Source organism: Globicephala melas, chromosome 6, assembly GCF_963455315.2.
Source record: "Globicephala melas chromosome 6, mGloMel1.2, whole genome shotgun sequence".
Classification (NCBI taxonomy): Eukaryota; Metazoa; Chordata; class Mammalia; order Artiodactyla; family Delphinidae; genus Globicephala; species Globicephala melas.
The window spans coordinates 4155833-4170080 of record NC_083319.1 but is presented as its reverse complement, the minus strand read 5'-3'; the positions used below and the strand labels follow the sequence as shown (position 1 = coordinate 4170080).

At 42.1% G+C, this 14248-nt stretch overlaps 1 protein-coding gene across 3 annotated transcripts in view; it reads right to left on the bottom strand.

Moving 5' to 3' along the window:
• TSC1 (TSC complex subunit 1) overlaps window positions 1-14248 on the bottom strand; it is a 48953-nt gene that overhangs the window by 31894 nt on the left and 2811 nt on the right. Inside the window, exons 2-3 of one of the 3 annotated variants that reach the window (XM_030838448.2) lie at window positions 7742-7804; window positions 244-429 (exon numbers count right to left, since the gene is read on the bottom strand). In XM_030838448.2, coding sequence (XP_030694308.1) covers window positions 244-349 — 106 coding nt within the window. In that variant the 5' untranslated portion in view covers window positions 350-429; window positions 7742-7804. The remainder of the gene's footprint in view (window positions 1-243; window positions 430-7741; window positions 7805-14248) is intronic. The other 2 variants (XM_060300244.1, XM_060300245.1) reach the window with 2 other exon arrangements.

The following is a 14248-nucleotide window of genomic DNA, read 5'->3' as shown; positions in this document are numbered from 1 at the left end:
ATATGGAGTTCATTATGTGACTCTTACTTCTATGTTTGTGTGTATATTTGAGTATTTCCATAACTAAAAGCTTGAAACACATGTAGAATGTAGAATGAATCCACCGATGTATGCTTTTCCTTGGTGGTTTTAAAGACTCTCTTTAGAAGATGAAAACCAAAATTTATCAGTAGGATTCTAGTCATCTCTAGGTCAATCTCGTCTGATTAGCAGATAAGCTAACCAGGGTTCGATTCTGCTTACCAGAATTGAGGTTCTCTTTAAAGACAGCTGTTACATCATCACGCACACTCAGCATGGGGGAATCCAACATGGAGAGGAGCTCCCCAATATTTGCTTGTTGGGCCATTATCTTACACGAATGCGCTGTGCTGGGTCCAGGATGTGTGTTAAAGACTTTGAAGGCTCTTCATTGGTGCCACTACCAGACTGAAAAGAAGAAGAGGAATGGTGTAACAAAATGGCCCCATTTTTCCCCACAAAAAACTACCTGCCAGACAAACTGAGCATATATTCGAAGCAGTGAAAAGTTTGTCCAGAACTTTGCTGATAAAAGAAGCTAGGGCGTGTAAATAATTCTGTCCTTGACACATTTATGAAGAGGAGTTCTAGGGAATGCAACAGAGAGAAACCTAAAAAAAACCAACAATACCAGTTGGAATCATCACAGCAACTTAATAATGGGACTAAATCTAAGTTTTATTCCTACTCTAAGTCTACCTTGGGTTTTGGCTAAGACTATGTTTATGTTTCAAATCAGTGATCTAAAGAGTAGATGAACTATTTTCAGAAAGAGAGCTGAAAGCATGCTATCTTCTTCTTGACAACCCCATCAGAGTCTAGAAGTTAGTATGGCCAGTTAGGTCACAAGTGCATAAACCTCATTTGAACCAGGGATGGTTCCTCTATTTTTAGTGTACGCGCCTCACCCCAGACGTCTACCACACACTCAAATGCTGCTAGTTACAGGGAAGTAGGCATGAACGGGGGAAGCCTGCACCTTCAAAAACTCAGTCCTTCATGGCAGTGGAGCAGTCACCTTACCTTTATAGAGAAAAAGCAGCTCATTCTCCAGTGTCACCATACACATTTACAATTATTCATTTCTCCCCACTATGGTCCCTAAAGCTATATTTTCAAAACCAAGTAAAGACAGCTACCATTTATTAGACAGGCACTGCACACCTTTCACAAACATCATCAAATACACTCCTTATATAACTACAGTATGACTGGCTCTTTTGTCCCCATTTTACAGGGAGAGGAACAAAGATCAACCCCATTTGCTTACGGTCAGAAAGCTAGCAGGAGGCAAAGCCAGGGAGAACTGAAATTTGAGCCGAAATCTGCTTCACTCAAAGCACTAACCCCATAATTGTGACATTAAACTAACTTGTGGTTTTGATCCTCACAGCAACTGTGAGGTAAGCAGATGTTATCCTTATTTTACAGATGAGAATATGGATACTCAAAAAGGATAAATAATTTTGCCAAGGTCACATAGTAAAGCAGAACTTAGATGCCTCAGCTCCCAGGCCAACAACTGTATACATCACTTGCAGTCACATCAGAATATATTCTTATTTTCTATTTGCTTGTCTTTGGGTAAGCTAAAGTAGCAGTTCTCAGGCTTCAGTGTGTATCCAAACCACCTCGGATCTAACTTCTGGGCCCATTCCAGAACTGGATTGTGGGCTTAGAAATATGCATTTTAATAAGCACCCCAGAATAATTCTTATATGGGTGATAAATAAGCCGCACTTGAGAAACACCACGCTAAGGGAAAACTCCGCTAAAGAGTTAAGCTCCTACAAGGATGCCAAATTTAAAGTAGCAATGACCCCTGAAACTGGCGAGTATTAACTTACTATCATCTATGCTCTGGTATAATTACAACCTGGTGATATTCACTGATTTTGCTCTTGGTGAATCAGAAATTCATTAGCCAGAAAAATCAATTAAAATGTATAAATGTATTTTTGATAGAAAATCCTGATGTAGAAAGTATGATGTAGGAATATAATACAAATTTATATTTACATAAATATAAATCTTACAGGTAAATCATAAAGGAAGTCAATTTCAAAGGACTCAGAAATGTGAGACCATAACTGGTAAGATTTTATTGTAAAAGTTCAAAGCTGAAAACAATAAAATTTCACCTTATTGTGAGATGGATTAAATTAAATTTACAAGTGAAGATAATACCAACCTGTCAGGGTTTATTGTTCACCAAGAGGATTAAATGACACAACGTGTATCACACAGTTAGCACAGCACCCGGCACAGATAAACACTCACTGAGTAGTACTCACACATTATCAGAAAGAATACTGGTAAAAACCTTTGGGCCACCACTTTCAAGATGACTGGAATAGCACATTTATCTAGCTAGCCTCCACATTCATTTCTACTTCAGGTAAATCACAAATGATTCTCAGGCTTAAAAGTAATTTGCCCCTAAGTTTCGTTTTGTTCCAATAAAACTGCTACTTACCCAGTCTCAGGCTAGTGAGACTCCGCGTTTGTCTTCTGTATATTCAGAAGACAGTAATGTCAGAGCTGTCCCTCCAAATGCAGGCAGCCCAGAGCAGAGCGCCATGAGCTCAAATCTAAACAAAGATGGCGCCCATCCAGTCACCTTGGCGATACTCAGGGCTGACCGTCATGGGTCACCTAGCTTGTTTTTCAGATTGTAAATGTAATTTAGGTATAAAAGTCTGATTTCTGGAGCCTACTCTTTCCAGATGCTTTACAGAAAGCAAAAATAAGGTTTTATTCTAACATACATTAGTATCTATTTTTGGCAACAAGCTTTTGTTGCTCTTCTCTCCAGTTCTAAAATTCTACCTTTTAACCATATTTTTTAAACCTCAGAAAAAATATAAATTATGGGCTTTGTGTGGGATTCTTCATTTAAGTGCCTCAAGTTCAAGGATTTTTGACATTCTAAAAAGCCCTCACGGGAGTTCAAGCATAAGCTTTTGGAATTAGTTCCATGATTGGAATATCTCCCCTTTTAAACTTATTCAAATATTTCTTGAGGGACTGAGTGCAGGATGCTAAGTAGGGAAGACAGACTTAGCAAGTGCAATGAAGAACTATATGTACACGAGCAGGAAATGGACATGATTTAGTGAGTACACAAAGGAGGGAAGGGACCAGCTTCACCTGGATGTGGTGGGAATGGGTGAGTTGCACACATGTTAAACACACTTTACAGCCTAGAGAAGATAAGGGGAAAGTCCCTGAGAGGTTAGCACCACAGGCACATGAAGCATCCACTTCAGCCATGAAAGTCTCTCTTGCATCTTGGAAGTAACCAAGTATAGAAAATAGACAGGAGAAGCCAAAAGTCAATATTTAGTTAATACATTTCTGTACCCTACACGCCAAAGCAACATTCCATTTAGCTTAATATTATCTTTGGGGCTTCCCTGGTGGCGCAGTGGTTGGGAGTCCGCCTGCCGATGCAGGGGACACCGGTTCATGCCCCGGTCTGGGAAGATCCCACGTGCCGCGGAGCGGCTGGGCCCGTGAGCCATGGTCGCTGAGCCTGTGCGTCCGGAGCCTGTGCTCCGCAGCGGGAGAGGCCACAACAGTGAGAGGCCCGCGTACCGCAAAAAAAAAAAAAAAAAATTATCTTTGGCGCCCACAAGCCACAGTACCGCGCTATCGATGATGCTATTTACATTAGGGAGCCATGACTTCCAACGCCCGCCCCGCCCCCACCCCAAGACCTGTCACTCTGATAGTCTCCTGGACCTCAGTAAAAGGCATGGTCGTCAGTCTCTAGCAAACGTCTAGGTGACATCCGTGCTCTTCCGCCACTCGTACCCTCACATCTAATCCGCTGGCAAACCCACTGACTTATCCCTTTTGTTGTCACCCCAGCCCAAGCCCCCATCATCCCCCCTTGGAGACAAGGGAGCAGCAGGCTCCCTCACTACCCTCGCCCTACAACTTATCTGCCACCAAACAACCACAAAAGACTCTGAAATAGGGAAATCAGAATCTTTCACTCCCCTGTTTAAAATCATCCAGTGGCTTCCCATGGAGCTAATAAGCGCCAGCTCCCAAGGGGCTGCAAGGCTCCACCAGATTGGGCCAGTTGTGAAGTCCCCACTCCCTCTGCCTCCGTTTCACAGCACTCCACCCCCTCGTCTCTCTGCTCTAGTCTCAGGCTCCTGAAACTCAGGAAAACAGCTTCTTGCTCAGGCCTCTGCACTTGCTGTTGCTCTTTTCCCAGATCCTCGTGTGGCTGTTTCAAGTCTCTGCTCAAAATGTCACACCATCTCTGAGAGGCCTCCCCGACCACCCAATCTAAAGCAACAGCGGGGTTCTTAGTCACCACCTTTGAATAAACCAAACTGAAACTCTACACTGGTAACCAGATTTGAGATTTATGGTTGGAAAATAGAGATTTACCAAAGTTCGATTTTAGTCTCTATACTTGGCCAAAATCTGGCTGCGGCCTTGGTCTTTAGGACTGAAAGTTGAACAATCGCCCACTTCTGCAGCATTTCTGGCATCTCTGACTGTGTATGTGTGACCAACAACTATATGTTAATGTTACCATCATACCTAATCCACATGATGTCAGTAATGCGGACAAGGCATGCATACAGAAGTACTATTAATATCTGAATAAAGGTAAAAACATTCTAGATGTAACATCTAAGTTTTGTGTTTTATTAAGTTGAAATTCTGTCAATACAATACTTATTTATACATTTATTATTACAAAAATAAAAGCTTCAGTTAACGATGTGATTTTTATGTTCAAAAACAATTAAGAACTTTCAAACAGTTAAATATATTAACTAATATTATGAGTATTAAGAAAGTAGATTCGCTAGATAGCTTTACAAATAACAGTAATTATTCTTTGAGCCAAATGTTTATAAAAATTTTAGTAACACATGGTTAAATAACAGAAATTAAACTATATTTTAATTCTAACTTTTATAGAATTGTTTTATAACATTTATTACGAACAGAATAATCTTTAAGAACTTCACCTAATTTGTAGTCCTGATTTGTAGTCTTTCAAGAAAAAGTCATATTTGGGAATACCTCATATCTTGTGAGGGTGAATTAAAAATAAAATGCCAACCTGTCACCTCAATTTTATGACATGAAAAAACCCCAAAATCACAGTCAACAATATCCATGATAAATCACCTTCAAGCCAAACATAAAGAATATATAGAGGGGCTTCCCAGGTGGCGCAGTGGTTGAGAGTCCGCCTGCCAATGCAGGGGACACGGGTTCGTGCCCCGGTCCGGGAGGATCCCACATGCCGCGGAGCGGCTGGGCCCATGAGCCATGGCCGCTGAGCCTGTGCGTACGGAGCCTGTGCTCCGCAACGGGAGAGGCCACAACAGTGAGAGGCCCGCGTACCGCAAAAAACAAAACAAACAAACAAAAAAAACCCAAAGAATATATAGAGTATGAAGAAAACAATGTTAAGAAAAAATGAAATACTCAAACACATTTTGTACTCACTAATAAAATTTCAAAACAGACTTTACAAAACTGTTTTAAGAAGACAATTTCTTGTAGTTGTGTGTATACAGAGGCTAAAAATTTAATCAAAAAGCTTTTCAAAATGATTGGTATAGGGCTTCCCTGGTGGCGCAGTGGTTAAGTGTCCGCCTGCCGATGCAGGGGACACGGGTTCATGCCCCGGTCCGGGAAGATCCCACATGCCGCAGAGCGGCTGGGCCCGTGAGCCATGGCCGCTGAGTCTGCGCGTCCGGAGCCTGTGCTCCGCAACAGGAGAGGCCACAACAGTGAGAGGCCCGCATACCACAAAAAAAAAAAAAAAAAAAGATTGGTATAGACTGTCAACAATTTTTAGTAGCTGAAGATGAAGGATCCTTGAGGCTTGCCCAAGCTATGAATCCCAGGTACAGGTTCCTTCCAGAAAACAATTTAGCAGAAACTCTCCCGAATTACATTCTGCTTTGTCTAAAAAGGTTAGTGACGGGACTAAACGCGGCAGCTGAAGACAAATGTCCTTCCGGTATCAAACACGTGTTAACCCAGGAGCAATCTAGCGGCTGACACAGCTGACCAATTTGCTAAAATTTCAAATTTTAACAATCTGACTACTAAAACGGAATACAAATGCAATACTGAAAAATGTTTAATAAAATCTGAGATTTGTGGGACTTCCCTGGTGGTGCAGTGGTTAAGAATCCGCCTGCCAATGCAGGGGACACGGGTTCAATCCCTGGTCCAGGACGATCCCACATGCCGTGGAGCAACTAAGCCCGTGCGCCACAGCTACTGAAGCCCGCGCGCCTAGAGCCCATGCTCTGCAACAAGAGAAGCCGCCGCAGTGAGAAGCCTGCACGCCGCAATGAAGAAGCCCCCGCTTGCCGCAACTAGAGAGAGCCTGTGCGCAGCAACGAAGACCTAATGCAGCCAAAAAATAAATAAATAAATGAATAAAAATTTTAAAAAAAATCTGAGATTTGTGATGTGTGATGTTCAGCTTGGGTCTCAATGATTTGATCATGACCATCTGACACTGGGTTCAAATTCATATGCAGTAGATTTCCGACAAAGGACAGGGTGAAGTACACATAAAATATTTTAAAGTAAAAAGTTAAACTTAGAAAGCTTCCCCTACTCGTGAGGGAACAATACTTCCACCTTCTTGTTAGACAGTCTACAATCTGTATTAAGTCCCTGTTTGTGAACAGACACCAATCTTTAAGGCAAAAATCTCCACCTTATTTCACAATTCCTAGGAGGTAAGGTGAGGAAGACAGTGACAGAACACAGCAAATAGCAACCAGTGAGGCATTAAATGAATCCCATCAGCCATCTGTGTATAAAGACAGCAGACCAAACACTTCCCTATCTCCCCTACACCCTTCCTGCAGACACGGAACGCTGTTGCAGTGCACACCCCTGCCAGTAAACTCAAAATTAGAGCTCAGGGATCAGTCAGGTCACTCAGACTACACTAGTATCCACAGAAATGCCAAAGCCTCAATATTTAGGAAGGATATATTCCAGGGCTCTGAGAATCCTCCAATTCCCAGAAACCACGATAGCATGCAACTCATCCCCAAAAAACTAAGACAATTAATAAATAAAGCCACGTTACAATGTAAATGCTAATTCCTTAGCTCAGGGGTCCTCAGCCCAGGACGTACATTAGAATCACCTGGAGAGTCCACACGATCCCGAGCAGGTTAAGGGGTGGGGTCCAGACAGGACGTCTGGCTTGTTTTATAGGCCTGTGTGGATTGTTAAGGCACAGCCAGGGTTGAGAACCTCTGTGCTAGTTAAATGACTTGCTCAGACACACAGGCTTCAATTTTATCTAGGCGTTAGAACCAAATTCTGCTGCTAGATTGAACTGATTTGAGTCGCAGGTACACCAGGTACTAACTATACAACCTTAGGAAAATTACGTAACATTTCAGAGCCCAACTCCTCATCTGTAAAACGGAGATACACCAAAAGTGTGGCTGTGAAGAACAAAATAAATAACCACAGAATGCACTTAACACCATGCCTGGCACTGAATAAGCAGTTAAAAAATTACCGGTAATTTGACTAATTACTTCACGACACAGAAGGTCTAGTTCCTGGCAAGTAGCTAAAACCATCAACGTTAATCCTGAATGCAAAGAAATATCTTTGCCCCAGTACAACCACAGACAGGATAAATGATTCTCTTCCACCTTCCCCCAACCACTGGATTGAGTTTGCACCTTACCTGTTCTGGGGACAATTGGTACTTCAGTTTCCAGTGCTGTCAACCTGGTGTCTTTCATGGTCACTGAAGAGAAGAAACACGCATCTGTCAATATCAATCTCACAATGAAGTGAGATCCCAGAAGCAATCAGAGGAAGTTCAGGATTCACTGGCTTCCACCTCTTTCCTACTGCACATCCCTGACAGGTGGCCATCCGGTTTCCGCTGGAATGAACACTTCTAATCACTGGGTGCACATGCCTCTCCCCGTCTACATTTCTGAACAGTTGGTTGCTGGAAAATTCTTTATATTGTGCTGAACTTGTAAACTCTGCCTTTTGTTAACTGTCTTTATTAGAGCTATAAACGAATGGGCAGGAAATGCATGGGCAGGATGGGCTCCAGAATTAGAGCTCCGAGTTGAAATCCAAGCTCTGCCACTGAGTAGCGGTGTAACTTTGGGTGATTTATCTTATGTCTCTAATGTCCAACCTTAAATTACGTCACTGTACAGTGAGAAGAACGGTGGCGTCTACCTCACTAATCCAGGAGAGGAACGCCCATAGCCCTCGGCACGGTACGTGGCACAGAGAAACCACCCGAGGAGCCCGAGAGGAAGAGCAGCGCCAGGCACGAAGCGCTTGGTGGGTCTGCATCACTTCAAACCCACCACGCCCCCTCCCTCCCCACGGCCCTGCCCCACTAGCCACACAGTCTCTCAGCCAAGCCACACACGTCCCCACTTCAGGACCAGGTACATGTTGTCCCTGTGCCCAAGAGACTCTACCTCTGCCCCCTCCCAAGCTCAGTCTTCACCCTGAAAAACCTCAGCTTAAACATGCGCTTCATCAGAGAAGCTTTCACTTCCCTCCACTCAGGACCAGACCAGGTCAGGCCCCATCACATACTCTCAGCAGCCTGTATTTCTTGGTGTCACGGACCACAACCGACTAAGCAAGTGTAATTAGTCACTGAATATGTCCCCCTCACCAGAACAGCAGTTCCAGCCAGGGAGAGACAGGGGCCTCTCCAGTACTGTGCCTCTTGCAGCTGCCACAGTGCCTGGGACTTGTTCACTGAATGATAAGGAGTTAAAATATTTCTTAAATAAATGTACAAAGTTGAATTCTGCCTTTGAAACCACACAACCTTAATCTAATCCTTCTACATGACAAGCATAAAATATTTGAGAACAGCTATCATTTCTCCCTATTTTCTTTCCCTTTTTGCCCTGCTTTCTACCTAAATTACCTCATATTAAATATCCTTGTTAAATATGAGTATATGTAAATACATTCCAGTTTGCTTTTAAAATGTGGGCCCTTCAAACTATGTTTAGGTACAGCCTGATCACTAGATTGTAAGCTCCATGGGGACAGGGACCCAGGGCCTATTGCAGCATCTGGCACACAAGGGGCAAATATACCCCGTTCAAGTCAACAAAGATTTCATCAGCTTCTTTGGTAGCCATTCCAGGGTTGAATACAGATATGAAAAGCTGAACCTCACACACTATATATGCCTAATTACACTGAACACGGAAGAGGTAGGAAACGAGACGTTCCACATACAGTCCTGGTCAAAGTTGAACTAGTGTGTTGAGCAGCTCTCTAACAATTAAAACCTCTTGCTCCAGATGACGCGGTAATTATACTTCCCTGTAGAACACATTCTAGGCACTAACGCCGTTAACTGTGGTCCTCAGTGGCATACTGCAAGTGTGTGCAGAGCTGGAAGGCGGGCTGGCTTTCCAAAAAGGCCAACGAAACCATTCACACAGGGGGTGCTTGCCCAGCCACAGTCACTCAACCAAAAGAGCTAGAATTAAAACACTGGAGCCTCTGATCTTTAGAATCTTAACTTCAGCTGTTACTCCACTGAGTCATGTAGACTTCCTCTTGCAATTAATCCCAGTTGGATCTTTTACCTGAAAAGGAATATCTAAGGCAAGGGTAAAATTAGGATGTATACAAGATGAGATCTTATAGCCTGCCTAGCCAGGATCACTGTCCTATATAAAGGAACTGGCATAGGAAATCAGAATGTTTTTTGTCCAATGCTCGACATTAAGACTTCTTACCTTCTTTATTGCTATGCTAAAAAATGGTAATGGTGATAAATGTTGGCCAGTCAGGGGCTACCTGGCATTATTTATATTTTAAGTGTTTACTTATTCATTTATATTTAAATCCTGCCCTATGGAGGTACTACTAGGTAAAATCATGCAACCTGTGAACTTCCTGATCAGAAGTGAGGAACGGAGAAGACCCTCTTCAAAAATGTGTACCCTTGGGGGGTACGGATGGAAACACCTGTCAGAGCATAACAGGGCCAATCCATGTTCTTATCTTCGAAAGCCAAATTAAAAAAGAAACATGCCCTCAGATCTGGACTCTTCCTCTTGGACCCAAAAGTTGTGTTCTCATCAGAAAGCAACACTGTAATTGCACTTCTACAGGTCTTTTTGAATAGAAATAAAGGGTAGGTCTGGGGAAGATGACAGCTCTGTGCTTTAGTGTTTTGAGATTAAGCAGAAGGAATATAGGTCAACTTGTTTTCACATTTCACCTTCATTTCATTCTGTAGGTGTTTACAGAGCGACGGTGTGTATATGTGGGGTACACACAAACTCCAGCTCAACAGCCATGTAGAGATGTCATTAGCAGGACTTGTACACAGTTTTTCACACATCTCTGCCCTAGGCAAGATGCAGTACGAGGCATGAGAGACCTGAGAGCTGTAATATACCTTTATGAAATACTATTGGCAGGTACCTAAATGCCTTCACGAAGTATTTTATCTGAAAATATCAGCTGAGCATTCAGACTTTTGGAAAATCAGTGTTGTGTGTGGCCTTCTATCCCCTAGGACTCCTCAGAACCCCAAATCACATAAAATATGTAACTGCATATCACATCGCCTAGATAATTTTGTGCAACTTTTCTATGATGTGAAAACACAACTACAGGTATAAACGAAAGCAGATGTCTCTTCACTGTAACTTGTTTTCTGTACTGAGGTTTTTATCTAAAAAAGTTCGAAGACAATTCAGATACAGGTTCAGGCATAGATAGACTATTTCATTATCAAGTACAGTATAAGTAGAACAGAAACATTACACAGATAATACAGATAATAATAATATGTCAATAACACACTACTGGGCTTCCCTCGTGGCACAGTGGTTAAGAATCCGCCTTCCAATGCAGGGGACATGGGTCCGAGTCCTGGTCTGGGAAGATCCCACATGCCGTGGAGCAACTAAGCCCGTGTGCCACAACTGCTGAGCTGACGTGCCACAACTACTGAAGCCCACACGCCTAGAGCCCGTGCTCTGCAACAAGAGAAGCCACCACAATGAGAAGCCCATGCACCACAACGAAGAGTAGCCCCCGCTCGCAGCAACTAGAGGAAGCCCACGCACAGCAACGAAGACCCAACACAGCCAAAAATAAATAAATAAATAAATTTATTAAAATTAATAATACACTACTACACAATTATGTTTGGCTCAGCAACGCTCAGGTGATTTCTTAGAGTAATATTCTATGAAGTGAATAAAGTTGCCTTCAGCACAAATGCATCCAAAAAAGGCTCCAATTCACTCTTCCTAGCAATGCACAGAAGGAAAGAAAGGGGTAGGAAATACCACTCAGTGTGTGAAAGTAAAACAGCTGGTAGCAAAACCTGCCAAACTGTGTAGTCACGTGTGATCTACATGGTCTCAGCAGTTGTGGTCTCTCTCAAGGCTGTATAAACAGGGGCAGGGGAGCTCCAGATTCTCCACTCAGAACTTTTGCCATGAGGGACCTGGAAGGACAATTCGCTGAAGCGTATACCTACCCAATTTCAGAGGTAAATCCTCTAGTAACTTGCCTGCAGGGACAGAGCTTGATTTTGGTAAGGTGTAGCTCTTCTATAAATAATGTTTCTTATGTTTTAACTTTCTATTAGCATGAACAAAATTATTTACCAAGAAAATAAACCAAATATCATGTATGTTTCAAAAACAGAGCTTCCCTTAAAAGAAATCTGAGAGGGGCTTCCCTGGTGGCGCAGTGGTTGAGAGTCCGTCTGCCGATGCAGGGGACACGGGTTCATGCCCCGGTCCGGGAAGATCCCACATGCCGCGGAGCGGCTGGGCCCGTGTGCCATGGCCGCTGAGCCTGCGCGTCCGGAGTCTGTGCTATGCAACGGGAGAGGCCACAACAGTGAGAGGCCTGCGTACCACAAAAAAAAGAAATCTGAGGAAAACTGTTAAGATTTCCTTTAGGTTTCAAGTTCACAAGACTAAAACAGAAATATCCTAGGGAATAAAGGCACAGGGTTTGATAGTCTAGGACTAACACATGTGGTTCTCAAATGTGGTCCTCACACCAGCAACATCAGCATCACCTGGGGATTTGCTAGAAATGCAAATTCTTGGGCCTTGAGCCTTGGTGGTCAGAGACCTCTGAATCTGGGAGTGGGTCTTCCTGGCGATTCTGATGCCCACAAGAGGTTGAGAACCACTAGTCTAGGAAGAAGGATGAAGGCAAGAAATATTAAAAATATATATTTTATATATATTTTATATACACTTTTGAGGTTCTAAAGGAAAAAAACAGTGCATAAACCCTGGGGAAAAAAGCCCAATGGAATTCTGCCAGGTGCTAAAGGTACACACAGACCGAATGCCAAGCTTGACAAGCATTTAGCAAGTTACACACCTGAGTTCTCCACTTACAATTTTTTTTTAATGTGGCACCTAAGGTTGGTCTCCCAGTGAAGTGTAAAGAACCTTTCAATATAACAGTTTAAGAAAATGATTTATAATACAAACAGTACATAGTCCATCTTTAAAAGACGTGGGCCTTTCCTATCTACTGTTTTGCTTGTTGTTTGTTTCTTTTTTAAAGCCCAAGTCCATTTTTAAGAGCAGTAGTCTATCTAGAATGATCAGCTGGGCTTTAGGCTGGGTCTGTGAAGTTCCTGAAGCCATATCCAGAATTTCATATCTGTATGAATTTTGTTCTTGGTGCTGATGGGACAGAAAACGATATTTGGTCCACAGCTTCCCACAAATCCTCAGAGGGTAACGGAGGCCCCCCCAAAACTTAAGAACCATTGACCTTTGAGTTAGTTTATGAGATCAGCAGTTCAGACAATTTATCACAGTGCAAGATTAAATGTGTGTGTTCTAGAGTCAACCAACAGGGCTCAAATCCCAGCTCAGCCACCAAATAATGACCTTAAGCCTCAGCGTGCTCATCTCTCTCTCCCGCCCCTTAAGGCTGTGGGAAGAGCTAACAGGATCATGCATGTAAAAAACATAGCACATTGTTTGGCACTGTGCCAATAAATATAAACTTTATTATAACAGTATTACTACTAAACAAAATGGGTACATAAGCCTTAGAAGTCTACATTTAATAACTTATACTTGAAACACTGATACAGTCATCCTGTAGCTTAAAATGGATACACTTCATGTTTGCTGCTGTACTCGTGTGCTCTGTGGAACTACTCAGAGCAGCACAGGTCTTAACAACTGCAGACATTACGGTCACCACATCTGTTTTTTCTTACCACGGCCCATTGTGTCCTCTATCACCGACCAAAGGGTAAAGTTGTCCCTTGTTACTCAAACACGTCTTGGCTTCTATTGCCATTATCTTTACTCTAGAAAGTGACCTGTGAATTCTAGGCCAGTAACTACCATGTCTTGCTCTGTATCAAAGCTAGGTTTTTAGGGCACTTTACTCATTAGATGACAATCTGAATCCATTCAACCTTAAAAAGTGTTCTATAACCTTTTGCTACTTCCCTGTATAGAACAAAAGTTAGTACTGCACGAGAGAATGGACAAGAAGAAATTAGCAAGGTCCTGGGATTACATATGTTTCATATATACATATTTTTTTAAATTCTCCCCCTCCCAAAAATAGACACTAGACATTAAATTACTAATGTCTAGGAACTACACGCTTAATAAGTAAATCAGAAAAAGAATAATCTAAAATTGCTGATGGTAATTTTAAACCAATTTAATTGGTCTAAAACCTTTTTCAGACCAATAGAAAAAATCAGTATTTCATGCAAACTAAACACTGAGGGGGGAAAATTCAGTTTTTGAGTATATGCTAATTATAAATATATATGTATTTTTAAAGCAAAAAGCTCGAGATTTAAATGCTATCGAGTATACTTTTCTTTCATGCTTGCAGCTACTTAAATGACAAACAAAACTAATACAAATAAAACTAATCTCTCGAAGAGAGATTTATAATATGAGGAACTTTTAAGGAATACCTTCTTAAAAATGTGATATAAAGGAAAGGATAAAAACAGGTCGCGCTAAAGGTCATCCATTTGCTCAGTTATTATAAAGCCATTAACACTTTGATTCAATCAATGTAGAATCTTTAACTGAAGCCCCAGAAGGACTTGAAATCTCAGAAATTTAGACTTTGAAATACTCATTTACAATCCAACTCTCTTATTTCACAAATGAATAAACTGAAGCTCAGAGAACTTAGTGGCTTGTTA